Raw genomic sequence first — 22,230 nt, 5'->3', positions numbered from 1 at the left:
GAAAAATCTAAGCAATATGTTGAACTAAATTACCAGGAAACAGACTTCCAAAAGTATTCATTTCAATAAATCTGATGTTCATTTTCAGTTTCTAAATTCCAATAAACCGCAAAGTTTTAAAGAACAGTACCTCAGGATGTTTAACATCCCACTTTTATTTGAATATTCATTTCAAATAACAATGTAGAAAGAAATATACAAGTTCTCAGTCTAAGTTTTCTTAAAACATGCCAACTTGATAAATTTTTTGTTTGTGTGTATATACACAAAAGATACTAAAGTTTAAAATAAAAACTTGGCTAACCAACCATTCCATATTTTAATGCATTATATATGAGCACAAGATACATCTCAGATTGAAGTCTCTGTCAAGTACAAAATATTTCGCCCATTATGTTCAATCATTGCAGTTAAATACTTAACTTCCTTAAATAGTAGTTTCCACTTAGGGAAGAGACATCTAAATAGATTGAGTGTCTATGCCTTTGACACTAGGCCTCCCTAAGGAAATGTCAACATTAGTTTATCATTTTTCTATGACTTTATTATTCATATTATTGTTTGTTGCTTGTTTTATTTTGACGCTTATCATAGCACTTCTTTTTTTTCCAAGTCATGAGCACACCGAATCTGCAAATTATTTTTCTAACCAGGCATATTCATTCCTCTACCTCCAGCACATACTCAACTTTCTTACACATCTATGTGGACCCTTTCCCCCATTTCCCTTCAATCTTCCTAAATACACCTAAATATTCCATGTAGTCTGGGGAAAGAGGCAAGTTCTGCAGCTAGCTCAAAGAACTTTGATTTTAACTGGCATGTAGCTACTTAAGAAAAGAATGACCATGATTTAAATGTCAATAGAAAGACCGTTATTCTTATATAACATGGATATAAAATGCATTGACTATTTCACAACACTTTCACTGCCTTAGTGATTAAAAAGAAAAATTCCCATTCTGTCCTATTTAGGGGTCCAGGCACCTTGGTAGTCTCTGGGTTGCCCTTGCTACACCAAGGTACCTCTCTATAACTTGGGTAAGGGTTAGGAGGAGAACCTTTCGTCAGGACAAGGTCATCTCTCTCCAGATGATCTGAGAAAACCATGACAAACACCAAACATCTTCGATGCTTGCAGAAAGTTCAAGTGTTAGCCACATTATAGTCTCATGCCACTGGAGAATTATTTAGACTGCTATACTTCGTTCCAAGTTCTGGCAAATTTCTTAACCCGAGTTTTTTTAATCTGTATGAAAAACTGAAAGTATCAGTCACCCAGTCATGTCCAAATCTTTGTGATCACACAGACTGTAGTCCACCAGGCTGGTTCTCCTTCCATGATAGTTTCCACCTCATGCTGGAAGCTGGAGGATGCAGGAGTTCCAAGCCTCAGAATAGAACAGAATTCAGAGGAAACCTATTCCAGGAGATACAAAAGAGTTTCCCCAGAAGGCATCGGCATACCTCTGTCCTTGAGCGTCTTTGGCACAAACAGAATCGCATCACCATTCTCAAAGTATAGTTGACCTTTGAAGAACAAGAGTTTGAATTGTGCTGGTCCACTTACAACCCCCACCCTGTGTAAATGTACAGTGAACTACACAATCGACAATTAGTTGAATCCTTAGAAATGAAACTGTGGATATGAAGGTCCAACTATAGGAATTGAGAAATAGTGTACTTTGGTATCTGTGGTGGGTCCTGGAATCAACCACCTGCAGATCTGGACTATAGTCACTGGCACACAGATAAAGGCCCACCCTTTGACATGGGTGGTCACATGAGGGAGAAAGATACCTGAGCAAAACTAGAGTTCCCCTAGTGGGGATGGATACTGGGTAAGCACACAACACCACACAATAAGCAGCTGCATGGGCCTACCTCATATTTCTAGATGGAAATGCATGCCTCACTGGCTCATAGTTGGCCTGTAGATGCTCTAATTTAACTCCAAACCTAAAAGAATTAGTTCCTGGCAAATGTTTGTGCAACTCTTGCTTAGATAGTCTCAATAACTCAAGTTCATGCTTTATTAAGCACCATGCACTTTATTGAAGAGCTATTCGTTATATTGAGCTGAAATGTAATTCCTTAAAATTTCAATGGTCCAGCTTCTTGGGATAGCAATAAACAAATTTAGTCCTTCTTTTCTATGATCTCCAAGATAGCTGAGGACAGTTAGCAGACTCCCTTCAGTCTTCTCAATAGCATCCAAAACAGTGAAAGTGTTAATCCCTTAGTGGTGTCCAACTCTTTGTGACCCCAGGGACTGTAACCTGCCAGGATCCCCTGTCCATGGGATTCTCCAGGCAAGAATACTGGAGTAGGTTACCATTTCCTTCTCCAGGGGATCTTCCTGACCCAGGGACTGAACCTGGGTTGCCTGCAATGCAGGAGGATTCTTTTACCATCTGGCCACCATGAAGCCCAAAGAGCATTCAGGTTCAGTATTATCAGCAACATTAGGTAATTCCAATAAGTTATCCCAGAGCTTTGTAAAATTTGTATGTAAAGGACCACATTAGGTTCATTTCAAATGGATACAGTGGCTACTCTCAGCTAGCCATCTAGAAAAGTTTTCACCCTGTTATCAATTACAAACTATTAGATTCAACTTTTTGTCTATATACAGCTGCATATTTCAGATCGGTGAGCTATGAGAAACATCTCGAATCATGTTATTTTGCAGTCTCTCGGTCTGCTTATGGTTAAGTATTATGTAAATACCTGTTTCACTTGTAACGTATTTTGAATTGAGATTAATAAAGATATTAAATATGAACAGGCTTCTGTGCTATTTTGCTCCTCTGATTAAAGTCTGCACAAGGAGGCTTTCTTCTTTATTGCTAAGGAAATGTCACTTGATCCTTCAATATTGATTCATAACATCAAAAGAAGGGAAGCTAAAAAGAGAACTTAAAAAGTTAAAGCAGCAAATATAAAGTTCAGTAATCCTGCCAAAATTCTTTAAGCTTCAGTATTCATGGTGGGGATGTACATTTTATCTTTAAACAGAAAATTATATACTTATAGGACTTTAAAAAGCTACAATTTAAAAAGTTTAAAGAAATTAAATATTCTTCTTTACTAAAAATCTATCTGCAGATGTTAAGTCGTCCTGTAAATACAAATGGAATTTGGAACAAGTACCTCAGAAGTGTTATAAACGTGAATGTGGTTTCAAGAGCAGCCCATTTACAATATGGCTAATTAATAATATACAGTGAATATGAGGTCCTGGAAATAGAAGAACCAGAATCGAAAAACAACAAACATCATACAAGATTAAGAGTCTGATACAGAGCTACTCCCATGAAATTGCTGAATAGATAACATCTCCTGGTGACACTTCAGCTTCATGGGTCACTTGTCAGTACTGAGAACATCTCTCGGCTGGCCTGTTTCATTTTTTTTTCTTAAATCGTGGGACTCCATGTATTCAGGTGCTTTTCTTTTCATAATTTTATCTTATTTCTTGAGATCTCTCTTATCCTAAAAGAGACACCCCACCTCCTTCAAGGAGGCTCCAGCTCCTTTTCATTTTAAGCAATCTACTGTTAATCATTAAGAACCAAGCAGCAAACACATACACACAAATGTTATCAAAGTCGCAGCATCGTGAAAGTGCTGGGAAACTCATTGTACTGTAGTGTATGCCTTCCTTGTGTGTTCTTGGAAGCTCTGGTATCTTTGCTTTGTACTCATTAAGTTTCAAAGGGTAAGTTCAATCTTCCCCCTTTCAGTACTCTGCCTCTCCCCTCCTGTAATTTTCCCCCGTATCCTCTTTGCCAGTTAAAGAGGTCCCTTCTCCCTCATTGAACACCTCACTGGATGACAAGAAGTGAAGACTGTTCTCCTTCCACATAACCAGCCTCCTTCCTACAACCTTCTCTCACATTCCTCTCCTCTGGTTCACTGTTCTTACATGATGGCAAGGCCCTCCTGGATTACAAGTAAACATTTGCTTAAATGCCTTCCTGCTACAGGGAATAAGGGCAAAAGTTCTATATTTGCTTGGTACAACATATTAATATTTCAAAGTGTTACCAGGTACTTACCTGCATTTGATCCTCCTACCAACTCTGTATGGTTGGTGGGAAGGTAGTAGGTGATTTTTAAAATGAGAAAAGTGAGGTTGAAAGAGGTTAGAGTAATAAAATGAAAAACCTGGACTCAAATGGCTAAAGCCCAATGCTCACCCATATAACACTCCAGAATATTCCTTGAGTAAAGCTGATCTCAGCTAGATACTGCCGGGGGGGGGGGGGTGGTTGGCAGTGGCGGGGACCACGATCTGATTAAATCTATACATACTTTATACATACTTACCTATTACATTGTGGTGTTCAACTAGCACCCAGAGGTATTTACATTTTTGAAAGAGGATGTTTTATAACTTATGTAGCTTTATATTGGTGTCATTTCAGGTAACAATGAAATTGCCATTTATACATTATATAAATCAAAATAGATGTATTTTTTAAATACTAATGATGGTCACATAACTCTTGGGCATAGATATAACTATACAAATAGCCTCAAAAGAAGCTATTGCAAAAGAGAACACTGGTCCAATAACATATGGTTAAAGGCATGCTTCGGAAAAGGCAATGGCAACCCATTCCAGTACTCTTGCCTGGAAAATCCCATGGATGGAGAAGCCTGGTGGGCTGCAGTCCATGGGGTCACTAAGAGTTGGACATGACTAAGCAAATTCACTTTCAATTTTCACTTTCATGCGTTGGAGAAGGAAATGGCAACCCACTCCAGTGTTCTTACCGGGAGAATCCGGGGGCAGGGGGAGCCTGGTGGGCTCTGCCAATGGGGTCGCACAGAGTCGGACACGACTGAAATGACTTAGCAGCAGCAGCAGCAAAGACATGCTTGTAAAGGAAGAAATGCTGATTTTTTTTCTTTTAGAATTATGTTTTAGTTCTAAGTAAAGATTATTATAATCTCTAGTTTCATTGCCTTTTTCCCTTCAACCAAACTTGAAGTTTTACATACATGTTAAAAATTTTCTTATATTTTACTGTTGATTATACTCAAATGCCTAGCTAAACTAACAGCACTATCAAGTGTGACCATTTCTTTCCAACTCCCAGTGAAACCTTTGTATCACAGATGTGCACAAGCATGCTCAGGTCAAGTATATATGCACCCCATACGCACACACACACACATCTGTGCACAGATTCTCTTTCATTCACTCCCACTCACACACATTATCATTGCCTACTAAGTAAATTGCAGAAGGCATCAGGGAGAATGTATTGGACACAGGCATCACCTGGATTACTTTGTTTTACATTACTGTCTACCAACACCATTTGTCTTTGCCATAGTAAGGTCACAAAGGCATTGATTCCAAAGTGCTCCTCTGAGGTTGGAACATGCCTACAAACTGCATCGTGATAAAAAATTTAAAAGACACAGCATAGTTAAGCGGAAGAAAAAAGATGGACAATTAAACCTTCAGTTCCAGTTATAACTAACTGAATCCAAGCCACAAGTAAGAAGTCCAGGTGTTAGATATTTGAAAAGACTATCCCAATCCTAAAGGAGTATACAAGACATTTGGAGAGACAAAACTAAGACTTAACAAGTTAAACCATAGTAAAATTCAGGATTTGAAAAAGGCAATTGATAAGTATTATCAAGCAATAATATATTTTTAAAGAACTACTTAATGATTTCTATAAAATTATAGTCACAGAGAATTTATTCAGGATTGTGAGTCTGAAAACAAACTAGAAAAAAATACAGTCTGACCTGGATCTTGAAAGATAGCAAAGGATGGAGCAGCAGGAATACACATTATTTACATGTATAAAGTACTTCCTAATTTCCACTGTACTTTCATATAAAATTTCTCAATCTTCCCAAAGATATTGTGAAAACATTATCATTAATCATTCATTTTATCAAGGAAAAAAAAACCTAGCATTTAGAGTAGTTAAATGGTTTGCTTAAGACCAGAAAACTCACATACATATACTTATTCACTCACTCATCCTGTTTTACTCCACCACCTCAGCAGTTATGAAATGCCAGGCACCTGGTACACAGCAGTGAACAAAGACCCTTTCTTCATGGAGCTTTCATTCTATAATATACTGAATGAATCCTGAATAAGCAGGAAGTAGGGACAAGTACACTCCAGACAAGTGAAATGTTGTTAAGCAAGCCATGGAGCAAAAAAGCACGTGGTACCTGAGAGAATAGTCATTATGGTCCTTTTATTCCTTCTGAGGTTTGAGAAGGTTGAGTTTGAGAAAAATAGTTTGGAGATGTTCTGAGTTCTCTAAATATAATATATGGCCATGAGCTTTAACCTTGATTTTGTAAACACTGGAAGCAATGGCACCACTTAGGCAATACTTTAGGAATAAGATAATCCACCTTAATAATAGTAGTTGGTTAATGATAGTAACACTTATTGATGGCTCACCACAAGCCAGGTACTTTCCTAAACACTTCATGTATTAACTTGTAAAATTAGCACTTATTTTAGCTCCAAATGTCCAAGAGGAAACTATGGACAAGAAGATTAAGTAAGTTGCCCAAAGCCAAGAGAGACAGCAGAGCCAAGAGATGAACTGACTCTGCCTATGCAGAATGCAAGCTCACAGCCACTTTGTGTCTCAGTGCATCTGTGCCAAAAACACTTGAGGGGTATGAAGGGCAAGAAAAGACCACCAATTCCTTATCAACTAAGTTAGCCCTGCATGAAATTTTATTTTAGATTTAAATTTAAAAGCTGTATAAATGGAAAGAGGGGAACAGATACATAAATTAGGTTCAAAGAATAAACTGGATTAAATATTTTTAAAATAACTGCAAGTACAAGCCTGGAAGAAAGAGTAGGAGAAGATGCTCCTACTGACAACAGGAATAAGGAAGTCAATGGAGGAAACCAACGTGGAGTGGGAAATTCAGCAGTTTTGATCCACATCAGATGTTATCAGCATCCCAGAGAGGAAATGCAGAAACGGACTCAGGAAAAAAAGAAGCTGGAAATATGGAGCCCTGTAAATTACCCTTGGTTCAGATAAACCTCCCTTGGAAGATGATGAAGTTAAGGTACATGATTGTTGAGGTCTCTTTTGCTTCTATGATTCTGTAACTTTATAATTCTATAAGCAGAGAGCACTCTTTAAAAGATAAAGATGATTTTTTTTTGGTCCAGATAATCCTTTTGGGCTTCTGCACTTATTTCTGAAACATTCTCCAAACTTTCTCGCAAATGCACTTTCAAAACATCAACAACTGTTGAATCAAAGAAAAACAACCTCCCAAAACCATATTCTGACTTCTTAAAAGTCAAGGGCTTAAAACAGCTGTTTCTCTTTGAAATGGATTTTTATAGACAAAATTAGAACTCAAAAATAATATAGGACCTTTTTTCTTAAGGAGTATACCTTAATTTAGCAATTCCCTATCCCTAGAAAAATACTATATATCTCATAAATTGTTCAACTACATATAGAAAAAGTTTTATACTTTATCACCACCAGCCAATAAACGTGTAACCAGTGAAGAGGAAGATGGAAAGACTAAATATTTTTACAAATCCAAAAATTTTGCTTCAGCCTTAAAACTTACAAAACCATATGTAAATATCAGTATGGTTGGTAACCATGAAAAAACTGACAATCACTAGTTGAAATATAAACCCTGATTGTATTAGCTATGATTGTGTATCTGAGTTGTGCTAGAAATACAGTGAAAATACATCATCAGGAAATATCTCCTGTGAGTTGATTTCTGTGTAGCTGGCGACTCCACTAGAGGGCAACAAAGTGTGCTCAGAAAGCTTTCTGGGCTTTAGGACTGAGTGATTTTAGGTCCCAAGTTCACTGTGCAAATCAGTCTCCAGTTCAAAACCACAATAGAACCCTGAATGCTTCTTGGTTTATCAACCAATAAGTCTTGATAAAAGAATTTGCATTTTAAAATAAGGTATACTGGTATTTTCATTCCCCAAATAATATCAATCTAAATGCTTTTTCATAAAAATATCTTCCTATAAAACTTAAACAGTGTAATGACTGTTAAACTAATTTTAAAAGGATTTTTTAAATTAAAATGCACCATAAAACAGTTTGATATTTCAGTAGTTTAAATATTTAATGTTTAAATCAAAACTCACAGGTAAATATTGCACTATCAAAATCTTACTACTGTTGTTATCATATCCTGGGAAGTCCATCTTTCAGTGTCATATCTTTTTGCCTTTTCATACTGTTCACTGGGTTCAGAGAATGCACTGGTCATAGTAAACACCTTATTCCAACAACACAAGAGAAAAATCTACACATGGACATCAGCAGCCGGTCAATACTGAAATAAGATCGATTATATTCAGTTCAGTTCGTTTCAGTTCAGTCACTCAGTCGTGTTCAATTCTTTGCGACCCCATGAATTGCAGCATGCCAGGCCTCCCTGTCTATAACCAACTCCCAGAGTTAACCCAAACTTATGTCCATCAAGTCGGTGATGCCATCCAGCCATCTCATCCTCTGTGGTCCCCTTCTCCTCCTGCCCCCAATCCCTCCCAGAATCAGGGTCTTTTCAAATGAGTCAACTCTTTGCCTGAGGTGGCCAAAGTACTGGAGTTTCAGCTTCAACATCAGTCCTTCCAATGAACTCCTAGGACTGATCTCCTTTAGGATAGACTGGTTGGATCTCCTTGTAGTCCAAGGGACACTCAAGAGTCTTCTCCAACACCACAGTTCAAAAGCATCAATTCTTCAGCGCTCAGCTTTCTTCACAGTCCAACTCTCACATCCATACATGACCACTGGAAAACCACAGCCTTGACTAGATGGACCTTTGTTGGCAAAGTAATGTCTCTGGTTTTTAATATGTTATCGAGGTTAGTCATAACTTTCCTTCCAAGGAGCAAGCATTTTTTGATTTCATGGCTGCAATCACCATCTGCAGTGATTTTGGAGCCCCCCAAAATAAAGTCTGACACTGTTTCCACTGTTTCCCCATCTATTTCCCATGAAATGATGGGACTGAATGCCATGATCTTCGTTTTCTGAATGTTGGCTTTAAGCCAACTTTTTCACTCTCCTCTTTCACTTTAAGCAAGAGGCTTTTTAGTTCCTCTTCACTCTCTGCTATAAGGGTGGTGTCATCTGCATATCTGAGGTTCTTGATATTTCTCCCGGCAATCTTGAGTCCAGCTTGTGCTTCTTCCAGTCCAGCATTTCTCATGATGTACTCTGCATAGAAGTTAATTAAGCAGGGTGACAATATACAGCCTTGACATACTCCTTTTCCTATTTGGAACCAGTCTGTTGTTCCATGTCCTGTTCTAACTGTTGCTTCCTGACCTGCATACAGGTTTCTCAAGAGGCAGGTCAGGTAGTCTAGTGTTCCCATCCCTTTCAGAATTTTCCACAGTTTATTGTGATCCACACAGTCAAAGCTGCTGGCATAGTCAATACAGCAGAAATAGATATTTTTCTGGAACTCTCTTGGTTTTTCGATGATCCAGCAGATGTTGGCAATCTGATCTCTGGTTCCTCTACCTTTTCTAAAACCAGCTTATGATTATTTGCAGCCAAAGATGGGGAAGCTCTATACAGTCAGCAAAAACAAGACCGGGAGCTGACTGTGGCTCAGATCATGAACTCCTTATTGCCAAATTCAGACTGAAATTGAAGAAAGTAGGAAAAGCCACTAGACCACTCAGGTATGACCTAAATCAAATCCCTTACGATTATACAGTGGAAATGACAAGCAGATTCAAGGGATTAGATCTGATAGAGAGAGTGCCTGAAGAACTATGGACGGAAGTTTGTTACATGGTACAGGAGGCAGTGATCAAGATCATCCCCAAGAAAAAGAAATGTAAAAAGGAAAAACGTTTGTCTGAGGAGGCCTTACAAATAGCTATGAAAAGAAGAGACATGAAGGCAAAGGGAAAAAGGAGATACACGCATCTGAATACAGAGTTCCCAAGAATAGCAAGGAGAGATAAGAAAGCCTTCCTCAGCGATCAATGCAAAGAAATAGAGGAAAACAATACAACGGGAAATATTAGAGATCTCTCCAAGAAAATTAGAGATACCAAGGGAACATTTCATGCAAAGATGGGCTCAATAAAGGACAGAAATGGTATGGACCTAACAGAAGTTGAAGATATTAAGAAGTGGTGGCAAGAACAGAAGAACTATACAAAAAACATCTTTATGACCCAGATAACAATGATGGTTTGATCACTCACCTAGAGACAGATATCCTGGAATGCAAAGTCAAGTGGGCCTTAGGAAGCATCACTATGAACAAAGCTAGTGGAGGTGATGGAATTCCTGTTGAGCTATTTCAAATCCTAAAAGATGATGCTGTGAAAGTGCTGCACTCAATATGCCAGCAAATCTGGAAAACTCAGCAGTGGCCACAGGACTGGAAAAGGTCACTTTCATTCCAATCCCAAAGAAAGGCAATGCCAAAGAATGCTCAAACTTCCACACAATTGCCCTCATCTCACATGTTAGCAAAGTAATGCCCCAAATTCTCCAAGCCAGGTTACAACAGTAGGTGAACTGTGAACTTCCAGATGTTCAATCTAGATTTTTAAAAGGCAGAGGAACCAGAGATCAAATTGCCAACATCTGTTGGATCATCCAAAAAGCAAGAGAGTTCCAGAAAAACATCTACTTCTGCTTTACTGACTATGCCAAAGCCTTTGACTGTGTGGATCACAACAAACTGTGGAAAATTCTGGGAGAGATGGGAATACCAGACCACCTGACCTGCCTCCTGAGAAATCTCCATGCAGGTCAAGAAGCAACAGTTAGAATTGGACATGGAACAACAGACTGGTTCCAAATCAGGGAAGGTGTAAGTTCAGGCTGTATATTGTGACCCTGCTTATTTAACTTATATGCAGAGTACATCCTGCAAAATGCTGGGCTAGATGAAGCACAAGCTGGAATCAAGATTGCCAGAAGAAATATCAATAACCTCAGAGACACAGTTGACAGCACCATTAAGGCAGAAAGTAAAGAAGAACTAAAGAGCCTCTTCATGAAAGTGAAAGAGGAGAGTGAAAAAGTTGGCTTAAACATTCAGAAAACTAAGATCATGGCATCTGGTCCCATCACTTCATGGCAAATAGATGGGGAAACTGTGACACACTTTATTTTGGGGGGCTCCAAAATCACTGCAGATGGTGATTGCAGCCATGAAATTAAAAGATGTTTGCTCTTTGGAGGGCTTGCCCTGTGGCTCAGCTGATAAAGAATCTGCCCACAATGTGGGAGACCTGGGTTCGATCCCTGGGTTGGGAAGATCCCCTGGAGAAGGGAAAGGCTACCCACTCTAGTATTCTGGCCTGGAGAATGCCATGGGCTGTATAGTCCATGGGATCTCAAAGAGTCGGACACGACTTTTTGCTCCTTGGAAGAAAAGCTATGACCAACCTAGGTAGCATATTAAAAAGCAAAGACATTACTTTGCTGACAGAAGTTCATCCAGCCAAAACTATGGTTTTTCCAGCAGTCATGTATGGATGTGAGAGTTGGATTATAAAGAAAGCTGAACACCAATAACTGATGCTTTGAACTGTGGTGTTGGAGAAGACTCTTGAGAGTCCCTTGGATGGCAGGGAGACCAAACCAGTCAATCCTAAAGGAAATCAGTCTTGAAGATTCATTGGAAGGACTGATGCTGAAGCTGAAACTCCAATACTTTGGCCACTTGATGGGAAGAACTGACTCATTGGAAAAGACCCTGATCCTGGGAAAGATCAAAGGTGGGAGGAGAAGGGGATGACGGAGGATGAGATGGTTGGATGGCATCACCAACAAGATGGACATAAGTTTGAGCAAGCTTTGGAAGTTGGTTATGGACAGGGAAGCTTGGCGTGCTGCAGTCCATGGGGTCCCAAAGATTCAGAGTTGATTGAGCAACTGAAATGAACAGTTATCCTTTGAATGCTTAGCTATATTCCATGCTGGACTTAAAATTTCTTATAATTTATACAGTTTTCCTATACTGATCCTGTAAAACTAACTTTTATATGTATTTTATAAAGGGGTTAATCAAGAATAAGACATGAAAAAACATAACCAAGCACACATAGCTAACAAGGGATAAAGTTGAACTGAAACTATAGTATCTGAGGACCAAATTTCATGGGTGATTCAGGGGGCCAACCCACCCCTGGTGGAGTCCAGGAGAACTACTCTCATGTCTTCAGAATGAATCTCTATGATAGTCAAAGATAGAAACATTCTGCCTATATACCTTATCACATAGTATAATTACACTTTTGTATATATAATAAAACAGTGGCAGTATTCCAGTTTACATGATATAAGTTATACATTGCCATATTTTCCTTGTCCTATAGCATCTTAAAAGTCAAGTTAGTATGAAACTTGAGAAGACCAGCATCACTTTAAAAGTTTAAAAGAGTAAAAGACAGCATATCAACGTCCTATTGCTGCCGAAACAAATCACCTCAAACAGTGAATTCAAACAAGACAAATTCATCTTAGAGTTCTGGAGGGGAGAAGTCTGAAATGGGCTCATTCGTCTGAAATCAAGCTGTCTACATTGTATGGCTGTATTTTCAAATCACACATTGGCCAGCTGACACTTTCTCATACTGTCTCTCTCTAACCCTGACTCTCCTGCCTTCCTCTTCCATATATAAGGATCCTTATGTTTACATGTAGCCCACCCAAAAAACCCAAGACAATCTCTTCATTTTAAGGTCTCTCACTTAATTAAATCTGCTATGTCAGAGTTACTCACGGGTTCTGGGCATTAGGACACAGACATCTCTGGGGGCCCTGCCTTCCTCAGACAGCATGGTACATGGTGCCCTGCATGTGGTGTACACTATACATGTGAACTGCACACGGTGGATAGACTGCAGGTGTATTCCATAAATCCATCTGGAATTAAACTTGTGACTGGATTGAATTATCCAGGTCCTGGGAAAGGAGGTACAAGAGAAAGTAACAAAGGTAAAAGTGGCAGACCTCTGTAGTAAATCAGATGCCGGCTACAGGCATAGAGAGTTGGAGTTAACTGTACATGCACAGCGTACTAGTTTAGAATCCATTCTGCTACTCTCCATAATTCCACTACATATCTTAACAATGGCAGTAACTGTGTAAAAGCAAATTCGTGCTTATTTTTGATTGATGAATTTTCATAGTTAGAAATCATAGATACAAACACCCAACACACTGCCTTAGCATACTGCAGAAGAGAAAAAGAGCGTGGAGACTTAAAACTCTCAGTTCCAGAGGCTGAATCTGCCATTACTACCTGTGTGAGCTTTGGCAAGTGACTCAATTTCTGTGAATTGTTCTTAGAAGTTAAAAATGGGGATAATACATAGCTTCCCTGGGTCAGGAAGATCCCCTGAAGAAGAGAATGGCTACCCACTCCAGTCCTCTGGCCTGGAGAATTCCACAGAAAGAAGAGCCTGGGGAGTTACAGTTTATGGGGAAGCAAAGAGTCAGACACAAATGAATGGCTGACACTTTCCCTTTTACACAAATACTAGTGATCATAAGACTCAAAATTCCAAAGCTGCTCCAATAATATTTTGACAAAATATAGGCTAGAAATAGCGCAACAGAGCAAAAACTTAGTTCTCCTGTGATTTTAATGGGAAATCAAGTTTAAAATAAAATAAAACCTCCCAAAGAGATATCATATATGCATTATGCACTGTGTTGGCCAAAGGAATAATAGAAGACCAAAGACAAACCACTTATGGTACCAGAAATTTCGAAAGTCATGTCTTTAGAAAATCAATTAAAATCTATTAGCTTCCCGACTGATTTTTTAAGCAGAATACCACTTAACCTCTAACTGCTACTTAAGGGTACTGGATGGCCCTTTCATACACTACATTAACAGCTTCAGTCTTTCCTGCTTTCCAACTCTAAATTTCTGTTTTTCCTATGTCACCCTTTCCAGTTAGGCCATCAATGGTTCCTAATGCTGTTTCTCAACTGTGGTCAGAGTCTTTCCTTGAGCTGAGAAGCACGGCCTAGAGCACAACAATTACATATATCCACCCATGTTTCTTTGGGCTTCCTTCTCCATACACTCTAAACGTAAGCGATGATTAGGTAATCAACTTGAAAAACAGTAGAACTGCAATTTTACCCAAGCTCAGTACTGTCTCAAAGTTGTTTGAAACGTCATTAAATATCCACAAATAACATTTATAAATACTGCTTAATCTAAAATGACAGAAAGGAAAGGTTAACAAGTCTGGCAGAGACTTCTTTCCACACCGGACAACTGGGTTGTAAGGAAATTTTAAGATTGCAGAGAGAATGTCAGAAAGAAAAAATAATAATGCTGTCTTTTTCACTTCTATCATTTTTTAAAAAAGAAAAGGGAATGCGATTATTTTTGGCAATATCAAAAGTGTAAATTTTCATCAACTCTGCAGAAAAATAACAATTAGGTTTCACATAGCAATGTTAAAGTAGGTTAAAAGAATGAGTAAACTTGTACCCAAATAGTACTAATTCTTTGCTGGGATTTTAACTGGTTATCTCACTTTTCTACCTTATTTAGTAATAGTGATGTAGTCCTTTCAAAACAGATTATAAAGCTGTTTCTATGTCTAGCAAATGGATTATGGTTAAAAAGTGCAATGCCAAGATAGTTAAAAACAATTCTCGAAAAGGAAGGCGGTCCACAGGACAAATGATTTCCCTGCATGGGTCATGGGCTCACCCTGCCTGTAATGAGCTCCTGGATGAGGCTGGGGTGAGACGTTTTCTTCTGGCTCTTCTTAATCTTGCCGCATTTCAGCTTTTCATTTTAATACAGAGGACATCAGTGAAATTTGAAATGGGAAGACCTTTTTCATTAATAAACCACCCAAATATCTAGAGTATTGAAAAGAAGAAAGAAGATGTAGAGAAAAAAAAAAAGTAAAAAAGGGGAAAAACAGAAGTGAAAATCCTCCTCTTGTGTATCAAGGTAAATACCACTTTATTATTTACCATGAGACCAAACAATAAGAAGTGGGCATCAAAATCACATACAGCAAGAGTCAGCTGTAGAGAAAAAAGTCTTCCTTTTTGCCCAAATTCAAACGTGTTCTTTGAGAATCAAGTCTGGATAAAATAGTGTACCAGATATTATGAATACAAGAAACAAAAAGGAGTTAAAATCTCTCAGTCCATGTCCTCTAGGAGCTTACAATCATTTAGGGAGATAAGTTTCATAGGAAACAGCTAATTAAAATGCAAAGCAAAAGAGGGTTGAAAGCCAACAGAAAACAGGGAAAATAAATGCATATAATGTATGCAAAGACTAATGTAAATTTCAACAGGACAAAAAAATCTTATGGAAAAGGAAAATGCAAATGTAATATAATTTCAATAAAGCAGTTATTTATATTCCAGTCCAGTTGATTAAAACACACATACACCCCTACCCTTGGCATAAAAACAATACAGAGAAACATGTTTACAGACTTCAATTAGCCTAGTACTAACAGCACTAAGGATGCACAGCTGAAGAAAATTAGAAGTAAGGATCTTAGGAAAAGCTGCAGTTCAAGTCTGGAGAACACATTAGCCATTAATCACAGGAGCCCAAAACAGATATAATAAAAAATAAACAAATAAATTTTCACAGCAGTAAGCCAGTGTATCCCGTTTGAATAGTTTATACCTTTTTCAGTTTAGCATCAGAAGAATCATCCCATTAAAATAAGACATTTGCAGTGGGATTATTTCCACATATGTGGCAAAACATGTTTAAACTTTTTGAAAGATTCAAGTCAGTGTTTTTCATTTTAGAAATAAAGACAGACTACCACTCAAGATAGTTGCTTGCCAGCTACTTTAAGAACAAACTTCACCATAGTTCTTCATAAGACTTTGCTCCCCACTGTAGGCTCTCCTTTGAACCACATGCGAATCCCAAGCATTAAGTATTTAGCAAAGGCCACAAATAGATTTCAGAGCCAGCAATGACAATGAGAATCGAAACAGCTTCAGAGCCTGACACTAATTTACTGAGGCATATCAGGAACTCTTGGGAATGAAGTGTCTGCTAATTAGGCCACCATGAACAGATTCCCAAACCTTGACAAAGTTTTTCTAAGCATCTGATGATGAACCTTGATGTATGGGCTGTCTAGGTAAAAATCGAACAGATGGTACCTTTTAACAATAATTGACACCTGAGTTTGTTAAGGATCTCAGTCTCTAGGAAAACATGTGGCTCTATAGAGGAAAACGACATAGAACACTTTTCGAGGCATCTACCTTATCTTTGTCTTCAACGACATCTGCCAAGACATCATCTGGATCCAGGATTCCTCCATCTGTGTACTCTAAGTGATGAATCTTCACCCAGTAGGCAGGATCCTGTGGGAGGACAACCAAGAACGTTCATAACTAAAGCTTTTTTATAATAAAAGATAAAATGAATCTTAATTTTAAAAATAGACTCATTAAAAATACACTGTAGCAATAATAAAACTTTTAAACACCTAACACAAATGTTATCTGTTTATCTGTATATCTGTGGCATGATTATCCTGTTTAAGTCAGTAAATCAAAGTATACATGTTTTAACAGTTTTCCAGGAAGATAAATGGCAATGGAAAAATAAGTTGCCCTAGCCATTTGTACAGCATATTCAAGAAATTTTGAATAACCTTTGATTTAAGGGCTTCCCTGGTGGCTCAGATGGAAAAGAGTCACCTGCAACACAGGAGACCCAGGTTCGATTCCTGGGTTGGGAAGATCCCCTGGAAAAGGGAATGGCTACCCACTCCGATATTCTTGCCTGGGAAATCATCCCTGGGGTCACAAAGAGTCAGACACAACTGAGCAACTAATACTAGGTAATCTCAAGAATAATCAGGAAAAGAAAGATCTTCTCAAAAGTACTTTCTGAAACTGAGATCCTAAAGCTGTAGGAAAAAATCAAAAGTTAGACATCTATGATGGTAATAGCTATCATCTCAGGTACACAATTGCAGTGAGATAACCAAAATCCTTTTCAACTTTTCATATCTCTGTGCTGTGCACACACCCTCAGCCCTGAAACTGGCAATGGCATCTGAAACAAGAGCCCCAGCACTGATTTCCAATCCCCGAAGCATGGGAGAAACTAGAGCTGTGTCCACAGTCAAATGCAGGAAGGAGTGCTCGCTGAATTGGGGTGGTGATTTAGGGGATTTCCAAGTATTGTTTTTATAAAAAAAATTGCTTCAGACTCTAAGGCTTCAGGAATTACTTTCCCAACTGGATATGTAGCTAGACACTCTGCTCCGATTCAGGTCTGTTACTTCTATACCACCTGTTTCTGGAAATGATATAGTAGTTATCCATTATAACAATAAGAACAACAACCAATGAATGAAGAAAAACATTAATAAATAGTTTTTACCAAAATACTCAAGGCATAATCAATTTGGTTCTGTGATGCTTAGAAAGGCCCTCAGTGTGGGTAACTTTTGAGCTATGAGCACCCATTATCCACTAAAGAAATGGATACCAGTTTGTGAGAAGACATAGGAATTCTTCTAAGCTAAAGGTCTAAGCCTTTATGACATGAATCTTTGTAAAGGGTAAGCCCTAACATAGCCCACAGAATTCAGCTGCAGTTTCACAAAAACCAACAGAAGTGCTTGCTATATAGCCTTCTCTTTAGCTGACCCTGGTAAAAGGCAAGGGCATAACTATTAAATAATTTTTTAAAGCATCTATTCAGAGGGCTACTGATATGTGACTCAACACATAGCTTTTCAGTAAGTCAACTTGATAAAATTATAGGCTTAAAAAATCTGAAGGAATCTTCCTTGGATAATCTTTCAAAACTTTAAAATGAAAGTTTTCTATAGAGTACTTAAATAGGAACTCCAAATAGAATGGTTTGTTGTTTTTTTTGTTTTTTTTTTTGTTTGTTTGTTTTTTTGTTTTGCTTCTATTACTAGACATAGTGTGGAAACATGAATGATTTACTAGGAAACAGCCCAATTCTATTTTGCCAGATAGAGATCACAAAGATATAAGCAGTGACTATACAACCAGGTAAGAAAGGCATCGTTAGCTCAGATTCTTTGATCGAAGAGCTTTGACAACTCAAGGCTAATTGTGCTATAAAAGCTAAGTACAATACACTAGATTCTAAATAGGGAAGATACTGCGGCAGACAAAATGCCATATGTAATGGCCACTGGATTATATGTAAAAGTGCAAAATAAAACTGCCCCATGATCTTTGAGAATTCTACCTTTTTGGTGTGACTATGCTACAAGGGCATCCCTGGTGGCTCAGCTGGTAAAGAATCTACCTGCAATGTGGGAGACTAGGGTTTGATCCCTGGGTTGGGAAGATCACATGGAGAAGGGAAAGGCTACCTATTTCAGTATTCTGGTCTGGAGAATTCCATGGACTGTATAGTCCATGGGGTTGCAACGGGTCAGACATAACTGAGCAACTTTCACTTTCACCATGCTACAAGCAATGTATTTCTCCAAATCTACATAGAACTTCTAGCTAAAATCTATACAATATTGCATTTTTCCTTATAAAAATATTCCTCTTACCAAAAAAAAAAGTGTTCCATTTATTTCCATTACTTCCATTGAGTTGATTTTTGATATATTACAGCTCTGTAGATGAAACTTGCTGATTTAAAAAAAACTAAAGAGTTGTTTTATATTCAATTATTTAAATCAGACATCAAGTTGTCTGCATTTTTCCATACTATTTGTAAAAGTGGATCTTATCACCTAAGACTAAGGTAAACAACTCAACCCAACAACTGCTGGTAGAAGTTATTAACGTATACCTCTCTTCCTGCCTACAGAGAAAAACCAAAGACTTAGATTAAAACCAGGGAAACTCAGCAAATAGCAGGGAACAGGATCTGATCAATGGCAAAGAGAAGAACAGACAAGAGGCAGCAAGATGGGTTGTTGCATCCAGGAGGATGCCTCCCTCTCACATACTGGAGTATCTAACACCTTCTGGAAAGTCAGACACTGGAGTTGAAACAAAGACATTTATCTCTGGTTTTGATTCAAAAATACAGAATTTAAGTTTTACCAACTTAAATCAAGTGAAACAGTAATTTGATACATTTTGAAATCATATATTCAAATTCAATCAGGAAAAAAAAAATCAAGCCAACTACACGGTGCCAGAACATAAAGACTCTTTTGCAATTTTAACTCTGTGCTACATTGATAATGCCATTTTATACACTCCCAAAGAGTAAACTAATGACAAACACACATCTAATGCTGAACAAAAGCCAATGAGCTATATGAAAATTGTCTGAGTTAATATTTTGCACATCAAGAGAGCTAAATCAACACAGTATGTACCAACTGTGATTTTGTCCCCATGGCATTTTGGCCATGGTGTTATAGATCATTTTAAGAATGTGTGTACAATATTAGCAGCCAATATAGCCATCATAAGGCCATAAATTTAACCTGACTCCTTTATGCATGTAAAAATTTCCACCATTACATCACAGTCAACATTTTGCACTTCATTTGCTTGGTTTTATTACCATCATGAATAAAACTGATCAAACATGAAAAGATGTTCACATATATGTCTTGGTTCACCCAATTAATCACTTGGAAAAGTTTACTCTATTTTTCATAATTGTGACAATTAATCTACCTTTATATTGCATAAATATTTATAATATGTATTACTTTTCAATTATTTTGAAAACACCCCTAGTACACATGCTATGCACTAAATCATATTACTTATACCCCTAGGATCATTAAAGTATTGAAAAATAACATTATACATTATGTTTCCTTTACTTCCGATAGTATCTTATCCATTTTTAAAATAATACACAGTTAACTTATTTCCTACTGGAATCTGAAAACTAAAAATAATCTGAAAGGATGAAATGGAAAATAAAACAAAAATGTATGCATTATAGAAAGAAGACAATTTCTGGGTACTTTTAATGATTGAGGTAGAATCTTTAAAACAGGCACTGATATTAACAGCAGCAAATATTCTTCACTGTGGGCAGTGACATAAAATTCGACCCCACATCCTAGAAAGTTTATAATATCCAATATTTTGAAGAAGAATAATTTTCCACCTACAATACATACAGGAGTTGACAGACAAACCGGATACTATGATGCTGTGACTACCAAGCACTGGGATTATATTGATGATCAAGGGAGAGTTTCTAAGCAAAATGCCTCTGCTACAAGAAGAGGAAAAAATAACCTGCATGACCCACAAGGCCCAGAGGTGAGGAGAAGAGTGCTGTGAAAGAAAAGCCAGGGGAATAAGAGAAGGGCTGTGTTTATCAGTGAGCTGTGTTTACCATGCTCAATAACATAACTAGGTTCTTTGTGGCTTCATATTTTCAGAAGAAAAATCTTAGCCACTGGAACACAAGAAATGGAGTACTACTTTAACTGAAGTTAATGGAAAATTAGAATTTTCCTTGTAGAATTTAATCATGAATCTGGTGAAACATATCCATAAAATGAGATTTCACCATTTTTATCATTATCTTCATCATCACAGCAAATCATTTGTTTTAGTGCCAATAATAGGTCAGGTCCAACAGATACCACGTGTTTCGTATGGTTAAATTGCTTATCTCTCCACATAGTTAACAAAATAGTCATCATAGCTAATAATGCATTTTATAGATGAGGAAAGCAAGACACCAGTAGGTGAACTTACTTACTGAAGGTCAAATGCTAATGAGATAGCAGAGACAATGTGCATTTTTTTAAACACAGAAAATACTTTAAAGAACTTAACAAAAAGCACAATTGTACATTATGAAGGGAATACCTTAGAAGGGAATCAGACCCATTTCTATGTACTAAGTAAATGGATCCAAACAAGCTGTCATTACTCTGGGCCTCATCAGTGAACCAGGAGGCTCCCTGGCCTCTGCACAGGGAACCGCATGAAGGTCAAAGAATAGCGGGCACAGTGGGCAATAGCGGAAGACCCCGAAGTCTTTGTGTGTCCAGTGTTTCACAAGTGAGAGAAGCTTCAGAGCATAACTGCTCATGATCATGAAATTAAAGGTTTGGGAAGCAATGGAATAAAGAACAGAAAGGGAACTTGAGGTATCATAAGTTGGATAGAAAGTTAGGAAGTTTTATGTGCATTCACATTTTAACTACTTCTTTCATAATCCTCTGGGGTTACTCTCCATTCTACCCCAGACCAAAAGAGAATCAGATGCACCCAGGAAACAAACAGAGAGCAGTCAGAGCAGGGCTCAAGATTATTTAGGACAGGCAGATAGCAGGAGTCCCTGAATAACCAATCAAAGACAGTGTAGGGAAGAAGAATTCCTAGAAATGATACCTGAGCAAAGGCTAGCAGAGCAGCACTGATACTTGAAAGGGAAGAATTAAGACAGAAGGGGGGCTTTCCTGATAGCTCAATTGGTAAAGAATCCACGTGCAATGTGGGAAACCTGGGTTTAATCCCTGGGTTGGGAAGATCCCCTGGAGAAGGGAAAGGCTAACCACTCCAGTATTCTGGCCTAGAGAATTCCATAGACTGTATAGTTCATGGGGTCGCAGAGTCAGACACAACTGAGCAACTTTCACTTTTTCAAGACAGAAAGGGTAACACTGACTACAGAGCTTATAAGCTGGCCCTGAATTCAGAACAGTGCTGCATGTTACTGAGATAATTCAAGCATAAACTTGAGACAAAACTAATTAGGAAAAGAATGTGAGCTGATGCCCCTTTGGTCAAGTATGTTTCCAAAGAAACCAAGAGAACTAGCATGGAACCAAGGGTTTTTAGACTGGGTTGCAAGTAAAAATACCTGGTGAATTGAACAACAGGATTACAGTTAACATACAATTTATACACAAAGTGAAGATGAATCAACTGATCTGTAAACTCACTGCCAGTTTTAAAAATCTATGACCCTACCAACAGAAACCTGATATAGCCATACTAACATCAGATAAACCAGACTAAGTCACATTACTAAAGGTAAAAAGCGATGTTTCATAATAATTTAAGGATAGTTCAATTGGAAGAAAACTGCTAAATTTATATGCACCCAATACAATTTCAACACATACATTGCCAAAATAGATAAACACACACATACATGCACACAAAATCACAATCAGTGGGAGACTTTTAATAGGAAACAAAAAGGTCAGTAAAATATAAATCTGAACACTATTAACAAAGTGACCTTATTTATATCACATAT

At 37.8% G+C, this 22,230-nt stretch overlaps 1 protein-coding gene across 5 annotated transcripts in view; it reads right to left on the bottom strand.

The window, feature by feature from the left end:
* PARD3B (par-3 family cell polarity regulator beta) overlaps positions 1-22,230 on the bottom strand; it is a 1,167,593-nt gene that overhangs the window by 998,189 nt on the left and 147,174 nt on the right. For all 5 annotated transcript variants that reach the window (XM_069578084.1, XM_069578083.1, XM_069578085.1 and 2 more), the window contains exon 2: positions 16,284-16,385. In XM_069578084.1, the coding sequence (XP_069434185.1) occupies positions 16,284-16,385 (102 nt within the window). The remainder of the gene's footprint in view (positions 1-16,283; positions 16,386-22,230) is intronic.

Source organism: Ovis canadensis, chromosome 2, assembly GCF_042477335.2.
Source record: "Ovis canadensis isolate MfBH-ARS-UI-01 breed Bighorn chromosome 2, ARS-UI_OviCan_v2, whole genome shotgun sequence".
Classification (NCBI taxonomy): Eukaryota; Metazoa; Chordata; class Mammalia; order Artiodactyla; family Bovidae; genus Ovis; species Ovis canadensis.
The sequence above is the reverse complement of the archived record's forward strand: the minus strand, read 5'-3'. Positions and strand labels throughout refer to the sequence as shown.